Genomic DNA, 14632 nt, shown 5'->3' with positions numbered 1-14632 from the left:
CTGGCTTGGTATGTATGTCGACAGCTAACTCATGGCTGATCACTTTGGGGGGAACCCTCGGCATGTCCTCGGGTCCCCAGGCAAAGATATCAGTATTCTCTTGTAGGAACGCGATCAAATCCCCTCGTAAGGGTTTGACTAGGCTTGACCCAATGTAACCGTCTTCGATCCTTCTCAGTTAATGTGTATCTCTTGAAGCTCCTCCGTCGGTGTTGTCCCCTGCCGCTCCATCGCTTTCTCCAATTAGAGGCAGGCTTTTTCGACGAGCATGGCGTCTTGCACGCCCTTACCCTTGGCTGAGAGTTGATAGCAGGATCTGGCCTCTCGTTGATTGCTCCTGGCGACACCGACTCCGTTAGGGGTCGGGAACTTGAGCATCTAGTGGTAAGTCGAGGGAATGGCTCGCAACACGTGGAGGGCGGTTCGGCCTAGGATGACATTGTGGATCGACTTGAGATCCATTATCGGGAACTGGACAGGAACGATAACTTGTTCGGGGTACTCTCCCACTGTTAGAGGGAGAGTGATCATTCCTTCTGGTAGAAGAGAGTGCCCAGTAAAACCGATAAGGGGTCCTCTGCAGGGGAGTGAGCGAGATCTGTCGATGCCCATTTTGTTGAAGGCATCGACATACAGGATACCTACTGAGCTTCCTGTGTCGACCATGATTCGTTTCACCTGGTAGTCGCTGATTCCTATCGTGATGACAATAGGATCATCATGGTGCGTCTCTACGCCTTGCAGATTGGCGTCCCCAAAAGATATGAGTTCGTCGGTCTTCATCCTCTTGTCGACTTCGTCGACTCACAACGCCCTCTTGGTATATTTCATCTGGGCGTTGTTAGACGATCCTCCAACAGTAGGACCGCCACTGATAGTATTGATGACCCCTTTGTGGCTAGGCTCCGGGGGTCGATTGTCTTGTTGATCAGATTCCCGACGATCCCTCCAAGAGGCAAGATTTTTCAAGTACCCCCTCTCTATTAAATCCTTAATGTCCCTCTTGAGGACGCGACAGTCGTTGGTGAGGTGGTCGTGATCCTGATGATATCGGCAAAACTATCGGGTATCGCGGTTCTTTGGGTTTGACTTCATCCTAGGGGCTGGCTCTCTGAGGTGTCCCTCTCTCTAGACCATGGCGAGAGCATTGGTGAGGGAGGTGTTGAAAATGGTGAGGTTTACTTTTAGCTCTTGGCCCCTCTGCCGATCCCTTTTGTTGGTCTGGTTGGAACGAGGGTCGAACCTTGGGGGGGTCTTTAGGCCACTCTTGCCTTACAGGGAGACCTCTTGCCAATTCTGGAAATGACGCTGAGACTGGTGCAGCTATCGGGGTTAACGGAATGGCTGGAATCTTCAATGGTGTCGAAGCCATGGCAGCAAAGGTCCTTATGCTCCTCGTTGATGCCTTATAGGCGCGGGCATCCTCCATATCCATGTACCCGTGTGCTTTGGCCATCAACTGCTCATAGTTATCGACGGGCTTCTTGGCAAGCGAGTCGGCCAACTCATTGCTTTGCAAGCCGGGAACGAGTGCGGACATGTCGACTGCACTCCCTGAGTCATTGACCTCCAGCCTTTTCGCCTGAAATCTTTTGAAGTAGGCGCGGAGGCTCTCCTCAGGCCCCTGCCTCATCTGAATCAACACATAGGGGAGGGGGAAGCTTCTACTTGGTGTCAGCCAGGAAGTGGTGAGAACTTTCGGCTGAGCTATTGGAAGCTCTTGATGGATCTCCTTTCAAGAGCGTTTCACCAAAGTTTAGCACTCCCCGTGAGAGTGATCGAGAAGTATCGATAGAGGATCGCTTCCGAAACTTGGAGCATGCTCATTATGTCGTAATAGTTTTGAACATGCTCGAAAGGGTCTCCTTCGCCTGTATATGTCCCTAAATGGGGCACTTTGATCTTCTCGAACGGGTAATCCATTATGTCATCGAAGAGGGGGGTGTTCCCCCTGATGGCGTCAGCGATCGGTCTGTACACTCGATCGTAACTGGAGGCCCTTACGGTGGCGGAGGAGGTTGGAGACGCATGGTGGTAGTGGTCGGCTTCAGAGGTTCCTTTATTGCGGTCTCTAAGATGACTAGGACCAGAACTCTCACCCGTGTTTTCCTGTTGAGGGAAAAGTTGTCGACGAGGCTCTCCTTGGCGGATCGCCCGATGAAATGGCGAGCCCGGTCGCCAAATATGACTTGACTATTTGGCAACAGTGTGAGGAGTCTGAAGTGGGATCTCTTGCCACGCTCTAGAATAGGGAGGAGCCTCTTATCTCTGATCTTCAGTAGGTAGGGGCGAGCCAACGAAACTTGTTGTGGCTGGGGGAGCCGGCCAAGGACTTCACTAGCAAAGATGTCAAGTTTCTCTCGAAAGGATTGAGCAAGCTTGTGAGTTGTGTCCTCGAGTTGATCTCGAGTAACATAACTATGGTGTTCTACAGGGCGAGTCTAGTTAGACCCTTGCTCAGAACCTGATATGTTTTCTCAAAAAAGAAAAGTAGCACCGCGGTGGGTGTCAAACCGTTGATGACTAAGATCACACAGTTAGTTGGATCCAGAAAAAGGATCGGTTTTGTTTTGTATTGAAGTCTTGAAGAAGGGTCGCTTTCTTCTCTGACTTTATGACTTGTTCTTGAGTTGGGGTGTTGAACAACCTACACATGTAGAAATCCGTAAGAGGATGGGGTTGGGTGCCCCCGTTGTACCTCCAACGATCAAAAGTTGAGTGTGGTAGAAAAAGAACTGTTATCTTCTTTATTCAGTTTTGGTGTTAGAAGATCAGATTTATCAACCTCTTTTACGTTAGAATGGTACATGTATTTATACTCAGTGCATAAGGAGCAGTCTCGTCACTTCAGCTTAGTACAGTAGGGCGGTGATGAAGTGTGGTCTGGCAGCTGAGCTAGCCTAGCCTCTGTTTTACAAGTGTCGACTGGCGCCTGGCGGGTAGATCACCTCGGCATTAAATGGGAAGTGATCGGCGGCGTTGCAAAGCTTACGTGGTCCGATGAGTCATGAATACATCGAGGCTAGAGGCATGATGCTCCTGACACGCATTAAAGGCGAGATGGACATGTTGTCAACGTGGATAGCTTTGTCGAGAAGTAATGCCTTTTGAGTCGGTTTCGTAGGGCTTTGGACTGGTGGTCGATTGGGTCCTCAGTGAATTGTCCTTGGCCAAAGGGTTGAGTAACTCCGCCTTTCGTGTCATCACGAGGAAAGGTTGACTCGACGAGTTGGCTAAGTCAAACTCTTTATAGGGCTTGGGCGAGCCAATTGATTGAGATAAGATGCATTGAAATATCTTAGGGCTTTCATTGTTAATACATCATATGTCAGCGAGTGGAAACACCATAACATCTCTAAAACCCAAAAACTCCCCTCACTTCGGATGTTCGCCTCACACAGCTTGGGTCCAACTCTAAGAAAGCTTGTCTAAATAAGGGATGATTAAATCAAATCATATTATATTATTGACCTCCATGTTTAGGCCCTTGATTGAAAACTGCCTCAATCCGTACACATTGTCGGAGGAACCTCCCTCGGTCAATGAGGTGAGAACACACAAACTTTCTTGCCGTCCAAGGAATTCCACGACTACCTCGACAAACAGGAGTGACACGCATAGCACCCGACTAGTCTCGATAAATCTCTATAAATATGACATCTCATACTCAAGTGAAGCGATCTGATCCAATTGATGAACCCATTCTAAATCCCTAGCCTATTTTCCATTTACGCAGTCTTTCTTCGTCAATAGGCTTAGTCATCAATGTGACGCTTTTTCCGTCTTATTATCAGGCAACTTTACAACAAAGATCATCATCAGCCTAAGAAGACGATACAGAGGCCCACATCTTCAAGTCAAAATATCAAGGATTCAATTGCCCCAGTTTTCTCAGCATAAACAGTAGCACTTCTACCATGAAGGCACATGAAAAATGAAAATCAGAAATTATTACTACCTTGTACTGGTCATGAATGGAAGCTTAAACTAGAGACTATACTGTGGATTCTAATCTCTCCATCTACAGTGAATGCAAAGATTTTTTTTTTTTTTCCAAATTAACATGCATAAATGTATGGAAGATCAAGTCAATATAATAATATTTGAACAGAAACTATAAGCATTTAAAACTCATTCCCTCTTTCTCCGTTGTTCTCTACCTGCTTGCTGCTGCTCAACAATAAAATATACAAAATTTTGGTCCAAGTTAATAACTTCAAAGAAATCTGAAGATAAAAGTAAACACACAGCTTAACGCATCATAGAATCCAACAGATATGATAATTTAGACACTGAAAAAGATCATTCTTTTATTTACTCTGCCTCTCTGGTTTCAATGTTAAGCATCTCTATAAAAGAGTGTCAACCAAATAATAATTGACAAGTATACCCAGTAAAAGCACAAGAAACGAAAAGGAAAAAAGAAAAAAAATTATACAACTGCCTGCTCAAGGTGTTGCCAATTATAAAATTGCTTGGAAAACAGAATTAAGTAATGGACATAAAATAAAAAATCAGGTCCTTTATTTGTTGCTCACGACTCAATTTGATGAGTCGTTTAGCTTTCAATTCCTGACTCAAATTCAAAATTTTCAAAGATTATCACATACCGCTTTGGTAAAATCAGTGGTAGATGCAGTGCCTCCTAAATCACCAGTTCGATACTTCCCTTCAGATATTGTCTTCAGTATTGCATTTTGGATTCGGTCAGCTTTATCAGTTAAATTCAAGTGACGCAGCATCATAACAGAACTCAGAAGGAGAGCTGTTGGATTTGCAAGATTCTGGAACCAATAAAATTAAGAAAATAATCAGCCAGGAAGAAGATGGCCATAATTAAAAATTGAATAAATTGTGCCTTGGGTTCTATGGAATGATAAGCACCAACAGAAACAAGAAGTAACATTTATACTAACATAACTAGTTTATCACTAGTTTACTGCATGGGCATTCGAGAGATGGCTGTGGGTTTGGCAAAAAAAGAGAAAAGGAGAAAGAGAAGGTGCAGCGGCATATTAATGGGTCAGTCGATGAATTTTGATAGGATTGCTGTAGACATGATGATACATAGACAAGGAAACTGAAAAGACGGTTAATAGTAGATAGATAGATAGATAGATATTATTGTCAAAATTATAGTAGTATATGGTACTATAATAAAATAACTGTCACCTGCCATTCTTGCAACTTGTGGAAGTTGTTTTAGCATATAGAGTAGTAAACGAATTAAATGATAATTAGAAGAATTGTTTTAGCTTGTGTTAAGTCCTCACTTTCCAGTCTAAATGGCTGATTTACATATGACAGTTCAAAGATTCGCTTTTGAATATTTTTATTATGAAGGGTGTAGCTTAAGATGTCCATTCTACTGCTCACGCTAAATAGAAGCATCTCCGCTTCAGAAATACATCTTAAGGGAATCCAGGATGGCACGGAAAAGTTAACTAGAAGGGCAATGGGGTACAATGCATCACCTATTTACTCTAGGTTAAATTGTTGGGTTTATTACGTTTTACAGGAAAAGATTGAGTTTCTATAATATCTTATCCTTTTCCTATGTTAATAATTTCTCTTTTATTTAAGAAATTGAGCGGTTATAACCATCTCCCCTTCTGCACTCCTCGAGCAATATTGCTAACATGATTCAAAGAACTTTAAATCATTAGGTAATGTGTATCAAGTTATCAACCTCTCGGTCAACCAACCCAAGAGGTAAGCGTTTTACTTTTATTAAAAAATTTCATCAATACCATGAATCATAATTATTTTGTAAATTATCAAATATGGAAAAATTTTAAATTATTGAATTATGAAGCATGATATCATTGCCACATGACATATTGGATCACTTAAAAGTTTGTTATATGATTTTAAAAAAAACATGATAGCACTTAGGGAATTTAAGGTATAAACATTTCTGTTTGATAAATGAAATACAAAGGTATTCAAAATATCAAAATAATGTTGATACGCTTGAGAGGTGGAACATATAATATCGAAATATGGCGAAGTTAGTTGGAAGGTCTTATTTGCAGGCAAACAATTTGCAGCCATATAATGACCCGAATACAAATTTTAAAACCCTCTAGCATCATCATCATTAATTTTGATAAAAGTGAATAAATGAATTATTACAAATTGTGCATTCAACTGAAATATATTTGAAAACATTACATTAGTAATATTGATCACATGCATATATCAATATGTTTAGTTCTGCATATCACCATTTCTCATGTTTATAAGTTTTTAGCAATGATAGCCAGAGTGACATATGTTAGTCTCTACTCATATACATAGTTAGTAATGACTAGGCTACTAATACTATTAGACGTTGCAGCAAATTATTATCTCTTTGTATCATTTTGTTGGTATAAGGCCTCTGTGATTAAAATGAATAAAGGTTGAATAAAAAGTCTTGGACTGAAACAAATAGATATGAACTGATCTCTTTATTAAGGTTTATCTAGGAATGAAGTCCTATATTCATCGAGGGGATTGAGGTTAAGCCCATATGTGAGATCACCAACAGTAAGAACGCAACCTTCTAATTAGCGAGTTGTTCACATGAAGTAAGTTCAATGTGTTAGAAACAAGCTGAACTGGTGATTCTCGTGTGGCGTATTGACCTTTAGAGTAACTCTTCTTTGTAGCATTAGATGCAGTTATGATTTACACTATGTTAGCTACAACCTCATTCCAATGATGACAATGCTCATATGATGAAACTGGGTAGGATGATTTACATTCTTAATAAGTCCAACATACGAGTTGTAGGGGGTATTATATCTAGTTGATTTACATTCTTAATAAGTCCAACATACGAGTTGTAGGGGGTATTATATCTAGTTGCAGTGCCCTTAGAGGACTTACCTATGTGAGAAGAACAATGAAGGTCGAGGTTGGGGGGGGCAGCGGCTGAACCCTAGAAACTCTAATGAGATGATATTTGTGAGCATGGCCACTATTGCTCCACCCGCTTGTTCAATGGATGATTGCATACTGTGTGTATTTGTCAATATCTTATACATGGGCCTAATTCAAGGCCTAGTACATTATGTCCCTCAGATTGTGATAAATATCACTAAGAGAATATTCAAAGCCAAAAGCTACCTACTCTGAATCCACAGTATCAGGTTGTCTGAACTATTTCTTTATGTTTTGTTTATACCTTGCATGTATCCTATAGTTATCCTCGAAAGTCGAGCTCCAGGAAGGGGTTTTTTTTGGAGAGGGGGAGGGGGGGTTATTTTGTAGGAAAAGATTTGAGTTTTTATAATATCTTATCATTTTCATATGTCAATAATTTCTTATCTCTAATGTAAGAAATTGAACAGTTAGAGCATCTCCAACAGTTTCCCCAAAAATTTCTCCAAAATGGGGAAGCAAAAGTCATATTCTCTAAATTATTTTTGCTCCAACTCCAACAGCTTCCCCATTTTAAAGAATCCTGTATTTATTACAATAATAAAAATATTATACATCCCTATTTTGGGATGCTCTTATGCATTGGAACTTCCCCTATGCTTTTTTTTGCAATTACGGATTTTATTTTATATTTATTTTCTCCTCCAACCCGTTTTGAAGAACGTGCTGTATTTATGACAAAGTTCTCTCAAAATATTTGAAGAATGCCCCAGATTTGGGGAAGACTCCCCTTTTTTTCTCCTCCATCCCTATTTTGGGGAATGAGATGGGGAATCTGTTGGACCAAAAAAAACTTAAAATTCTTCAAAAGTAAGAATGCCAATAAAATGGGGAAGCTGTTGGAGATGCTCTTATAACCATCTCCCCTTCTGCGCTCCTCGAATGGAAGAAAAGAAAAGAGAAGAACATGACACTCCGAAGAGTATACGAGTATAAACTGCTTCTCAATCCTCTAACAGGTGCATGAGGTTAAACTGCTCCCTACATACTCCAATAGGTATATGAGTCTAAACTATTTCCCACCGTTGACGGGAAGTTCCTGGAGAATATTACGCTAATATTCTTAAGGATAACCCGGTCAAGTAACTGAGAATAATATCCGAACCAGTTTCGCAAGAAAAGCTGGGGGTGGATAACCAATGTATCGGGAAGTTCCCGGAAGAATACCACATGGGTATTCTTAGGGATATTTGGGGAAGACTCCCCTTTTTTTCTCCTCCATCCCTATTTTGGGGAATGAGATGGGGAATCTGTTGGACCAAAAAAAACTTAAAATTCTTCAAAAGTAAGAATGCCAATAAAATGGGGAAGCTGTTGGAGATGCTCTTATAACCATCTCCCCTTCTGCGCTCCTCGAATGGAAGAAAAGAAAAGAGAAGAACATGAGGAAAAGTTGTTAAACATGGGAAAACATTCAAGAGTTTACGGAGGAAGAAGTGGAATCCATTTGAAATATCTCTCTCCCAACGCCTTTAAAAGGAAACGTATAGAAAGAAGAAAAATACAGAAAGGGAAAAATCTCATCTTCTCCTATAACTCTCTTCGTCTCAATGTCCTAAAATCCACTGTTATAATTTTTGGGTTTTCTTTATTCCCTGGGCAACAATCATCCAAGCAGAGACTTGAGGAGTGCCCGCATCCTCAAGTACTGGTTTGTCTGTGGGCTGTTACTGCTAGAAGATGGATTGCCATTAAAGCTTGCACAAGGGGGGAGTCTATTTTTCTAGAGCAGTGTTTACATAACTGCTCCTTACCGGCCAGTAATCACTACTTCTCTTTTATTTATTTGTTTACTGAATTGCTTTTTACGCAATATTTTTCTAACATAAACGCCAATAAAAGTTCAGAGAAAAGAAACACAAATAAATGATATTTATGATGCCTGTGTTACTTCGTTCCAGAGGAAGATACTTGACTCTAGTCATCACTATAATAGGATGTAAGAGGATGCATGTAGGCTATAGATGCAAATTGCAAATTTAGGGGTGCAAAGTAGATGTCTGCGTACACACAAATTCAAGAAGTTAATATTGCAGAATGCAAACATGTTCTTGTGTAGTGCAACAAAATGAAGCCAGAAATGGGAAGAAAACACATTACTTAATACACATCATATGCTTTTATATAAGGAGTTGAATGATAACTTTGTGGATTAAGAACTTCAGTGGAGAGTATTTTCACGTACCTTTCCAGCAATATCAGGAGCTGAACCATGTACGGCCTCAGCCAGGCAAATGCCTCCCTCACCAATATTGCAGCTGAAGAAAATATTGTATCAATGAGATAAATCAATGTAAAATTACCATGGAATTGGAAGATAACAATGGTTTACCTAGGAGTCAAGCCCAAACCACCAATCAAGCCAGCGCAGAGGTCACTGATAATGTCTCCATAGAGATTTGGCATCACTAATACGTCAAAGAGAGAAGGATTTTTCACAAGCTGTTACAAGAAAGGCAAAACTATGAGTGAACTGAGAAGGACCGGAAAGTATATTGCAGTGGCAAATAGCTCTAAAGCTCTACTCATGCATTTGTAATGAGAGACACTCATTTCTCAAGCATATTTAATTTGTATCTTCAATCATGTATACATGATGAGAGGCATTCATACCATCATGCAGCAATTGTCGATGATTACTTCCTCATAAGTAATCTCCGGGTACCTTTCAGCAACCTCACGGCAACACTACAAACGAGACAAATTAAGCACTTGAATAATTTTACTTTAAAACCTTTGATAAAATTCTCTATTTACGATAGTCGGCATACCTTGAGGAAAAGGCCATCAGTCTTTCTCATGATGTTTGCTTTGTGTATAGCTGACACCCTTTGCCGGCCATTAGTCTTGGCATAATGAAAAGCATATTCTGCAACCCTAATACTCGCTTGACGAGTAATGATCTTGAGACTTTCCACAACTCCTCTCACCACCTTGAGTTAACATCATGGAATGCTTTTAATGACCCTTATTACACATATCATGAAAAAATGATACAGTACAACAAAATTTTTAGTCTATAATACCTGGTGCTCAAGACCACTATACTCCCCTTCAGTGTTCTCACGAATTGTGACCAGATTGACATCATCATATCGAGTTTTGTACCCAGGAAGACTATAACAAGGTCTGACATTGGCATACAGGCCCAACTCCTTTCTTAAAGTAAGGTTTAAAGATCTGTGGCCCTTTCCGATAGGCGTAGCCATTGGTCCCTTCAATCCCACACCATTCTTGCGTACTGATTCCAGACTTTCCCATGTTACAAAGCTCTGCGTTCTTGAGTCCACTTGATCCCCAACAAAATGTTCTTCCCAATCAATAGGCACTTCAGCAGCATTGAACACCTGCAGTGAAACAAGCAACTGTGCTTAGCATTAAACTTAATACTACAACAAAAGGTTAGGGTTTTACAAAGTACAAATCCTAATACAACTACAACAATAACAAAGTTTTTATCCCAACGTTGTGGGTTCAACTACATAAATTCTGACCATTCATTTATATTGCGGTCCATCTCCTCTGTTAAGTTATCATGTCCTTGTTAATTTCTTCTAAGCAAGCTCTTTTAGGTCTACCTATAGTCCTCTTTTTCCCATTTCCTATAATCTAATCACTTCTTATCATTGGTGTACTTAGTGGCCTCACTGGTACATAACCGAACTATATCAATCAATTTTCTTATTTTCCTCACGATAGGAGCAATCTTTAATCTCCTATGGATGCACTTTTTTCCCTATCTTTTAGTGTATATTCACAAGATCATCATGACATTCTTATTTCTACTCCACTCATGTTTTTTTTACATGTTTTCTATCCAACAGTTTGATCCATAAGTATTGATGGTCTTACACGGTCCTACAGAATTTTCCTTTCAATTTCATAAGTACTGACAGTCACATAAAACCCTAGAAGCACTCCTCCATGTTAACCAACCTGATTTGTTTGATGAACCACATTGTTCTCAGTCACGGCATCATGAGAAAAAATTGGTCCTAAATAATGAAAGTGATTTTTCTTAGGTATACCTTCACCATCAATATGCCCTATGTATGCACTCATTCCTCTCCATAGTTTTTCTATAATTACACTAAATGTATTATGTCTTTGTTCTACTAATTCTTAATCCCTTAGATTTGAGACTCCTCTCCACCTTTCTACTTTAGAAATTATCTCTTCCCTGCCCTCAACAGCCGGCGTTTTAAAATTTGGCTGATTTTATCAATTTATCGCCGAGATATTGGAATTGGACCACAGCCGCAACGATTTCTGTAAATTTTTATCATTTATCATTTTTGACCGATTTTGTTCATTATATCGATGTAAATCTGATTTATCGCCCGAATTTTGGAGAGATTTAAATCACCCGATTAGGCTACAAATCACATTCTAACTATTGGTTCAGTTTTGGGTCACTTGTTTTCAAGACTTGCCCCAATATCCACTAAATAAAAGCAAAACAACTCATGCACCTATTCCTTTCCCATTCCTCGATTTCTCAGCCCTAATTTCTCCCCGCCTCCATTGTTCTCTCCCCAAATTCAATTGCTCATAGCTTCTCACTCTCCCTCTCTGTCGCTCGAAGCTTCTCAGTCGAAGACCCTCTCTCAAAGGCATTCCAAGTCAAAAGCTCGATGACCGCGAAGCTCTTTTGAAAACGTTCGACCCTCAAAGCTCAATGACACGGTATGTTTACACTCCCTTGTGTGCTTAGATTAAAATTTAGGACATCACGTTATATATAGGCATTATTGCACACCATCCAATATGACACTCCGATTTTTACTATTTATCCCCCTTATATCCCCAATAACCGCAATCCAATGTGAATTTTGGCCATCTGATATATTCCCCATTGTCAATATTTAAATCCTAGTCGATATCTATCTATATCTCAAATATACTTTAGATACTTGTGCTCTTCCTTTTTATCAAATTACTATTCCAGTTCATTGCCATAATTGAAGTGTCTTCGGATGGCCATTTATACACTCGATTCAGAACTGACAAAAACCACCTGTGTGACTCGGAAATCTCAAACTTTGCCTTCAGTTGTACTTTAATAGTTGTATGGATATGGGCTCGTGTCATGACACAAAATTCTCTGTTCATTGTCCATGAAAGGCATCATAACATCATCATAGCCATATAATGGTCTGATAAGCTTATGATGATAATTTCAATAAATGGCCGCAATTACATCTCTACAAACATTTGCTATTAAATAAAAAAAAAACAAAATGCAAGAAATGAATTGTTCGAAAATCAAATCAAAACCGTGCAACAGCTAATGAATAAACTCAAACCTCCTTGACGGATTCGGCGATCTCAGGACCGATCCCATCGCCGGGAAAGAGCGTAGCTTTGATCGGAGTCGCCGCAGTCGAGAGAGATCGAACGCCCGAAACCTGCTCGAATAAATTCCCTCGGAGGAGACGACGAAGCGCCATCAAATTAACTGAATCAAAATAAAATAAAAATAAAAATAAAAAAGCTTTTGTGGATCCAAAACCCCAAAGTCCACAGAATCGATAGAAGAAAAGTGAAAATTTCGATGATTACTCGAAGAAACCCTAGAGAGAGAGAGAAAGAGAGGGGGAGAGAGAGGAATCAGCAGAACGCGTCGTCCCTCCTCGGTTTTATGCAGCTCGGTTGACCCTGACGAGCGCCAGTTTTATTTTTGCGCAAATTGGTTGGCAAATGGAGTCCTTTTGGTCGCATCAGCGGCCGTTATTAACCTGCTAACACCAGCCAAAATTGACTCATAATTTTCTTAAGTGCTATTAAATCTCAATTAGGCAAACTATTTTACAATTTATAAATAGTTATATGCCTATTATTAGCGGGAAAATAAGGAAGAAGAAAAAACTTCACATGAATATAGACAGTAAAAATAACAATAGTACAAACGAGACAAGAGTCGTCATTAAAAAAAGTCAATATAATTAACAACTTTAAAATGGACGCTAGGTTGGGTGCCAAAAATATATATGTATCAGTATCCATAATGGATATGGATATGGTTACCAAAATTTATAGCCAATAGAATACGGTTATGGAGATGGTTATTCTGTGGAATATGTGGATCCATATCTGAAATATTCAATTATATGTTGTTATAGTCTAGAAAATCAACAAGTGCTAATCTCTCTAGAGAAGCCGACACATGTTAGCCTTCACCTAATCAGATGAATTGAGGCCAAGACTACTCAAACTACTTCTATAGCCGACCATACGGGCCGACAACTTGCGTAGCCGAGTCAAAAGTCGATACTTGTCGGTCACCTCACCCTATTGACCCTATGGGCCGAGAACTTGCGTTGCCGAGTCAAAAGGCGGTACTTGTCAACCACCTCACACGATCGATCCTATGAGCAACCCGCACTCGGTCTATTGTGTCAGCCGACAACTTGCGTAGCCAAGTCAAAAGGCGGTGCTTTCGGACCGTGACCAAACAAAAAGGGAGACGACAGTTACCTCGAACCCCTCGCTAGCCGACTGCTCTTACATTAACTGCTCTGACAAAATCATCGTTACTCCTAATGTGCTATAAAAGGGAACTACACTGCATAAGGTAACTTCTTCTGCTTTTTGGCAACTTTGAATAACTTCGGATATAATTTGTCCTTGATTTTACCACTTAAGATCAAAATACTGACTTGATCGTCGGAGGAATAACTGGAGAACCCAACTCCGCCCTCTCATGAGTCTTTCGTGCAAGAAAGAACAGTGAACCCTATGACCAATCGTCTGAAGGAATTTGAGGACCCTAATCACTCTCATAACTCTAACATAAACCTCCTGTTTGACAACTGACATCAACATATGTCAATCACCCTAATCACTCTCATAAATCTAACATAAACCTCCTGTTTGACAACTGACATCAACATATGTCAATCATACAATTCAAATTGTTTTAATCCTTGGATTAACGGATTTGAAACTTATTTTGATGATCAAAGGACATCATCTTAGTTTTTCAAATATAACAAATATGTTAATGAACTCTCTTGTATCTTACAAACTATATTTTTCGATGTTATTTATTTTTCTCATATCCGTTTTAAGATCTGCAAGCATATTCGCATACAATTTTGCATGTACATCTGTGTCCGAATCCGATTTTAGGGGATATAGCAAGTATCATATCCAAGCCGTATCAACTCTGTTAGCACCCCTAGCATCAGGGCACACAGTTGCACATTTAGGATTCTTACAGTCCCCCCTATGATTTTCCGCTGCAGATCCTCTATGTGACTTTTCCCAAGATTATAGGAGATGTATCATAACACCGTCCGTATCTCAAACCGAGAGCAAGCAAATATCTTCTATACTCGTTCCAATTATAAATATGAATACGGTTTGCATTTGACTTTGCTTTGAAATAATTTGAAATATACATGCCATTAGTGTTCTAGATCTCCATGCACCAAGAGGAAATACGCTGCTCTGACGTTTTCCACTCTACGCTTAGGGGCCGTTTGGTTCATGGGAAGGGCATTGGACAGAAAGCCTGCCAAAGTGCCAGTTTTGGCAGGTTTTCTGTCCAAAACGCCTCTTTTTAGAGGCGTTTTGGGCAGAAAACCTGCCAAAATTGGCACTTTCGCAGGCTTTCTGCCCAAAGCCCAATGCCCTTCCCATGAACCAAACGGCCCCTTAATGTCACAACACTATAAGCAAGACTCAGAAAGAAAAAACGTGA

General features: G+C 40.1%; 1 protein-coding gene across 1 annotated transcript; it reads right to left on the bottom strand.

Moving 5' to 3' along the window:
* On the bottom strand, nt 4285-12641 carry LOC109830306 (isocitrate dehydrogenase [NAD] catalytic subunit 5, mitochondrial-like). Its single transcript, XM_020397538.1, has 8 exons — nt 12490-12641; nt 12234-12385; nt 9954-10274; nt 9699-9860; nt 9541-9615; nt 9260-9369; nt 9113-9185; nt 4285-4784 (listed from the first exon to the last, which is right to left on the bottom strand). Exons 2-8 carry the CDS (start codon nt 12375-12377, stop codon nt 4593-4595), a joined length of 1077 nt encoding a protein of 358 aa, XP_020253127.1. The 5' UTR covers nt 12378-12385; nt 12490-12641; the 3' UTR covers nt 4285-4592.

Source organism: Asparagus officinalis, chromosome 2 (genome assembly GCF_001876935.1).
Source record: "Asparagus officinalis chromosome 2, Aspof.V1, whole genome shotgun sequence".
Classification (NCBI taxonomy): domain Eukaryota; kingdom Viridiplantae; phylum Streptophyta; class Magnoliopsida; order Asparagales; family Asparagaceae; genus Asparagus; species Asparagus officinalis.
Note: the sequence above shows the minus strand (reverse complement) of the source record. Positions and strands in the feature narration are given on the sequence as shown.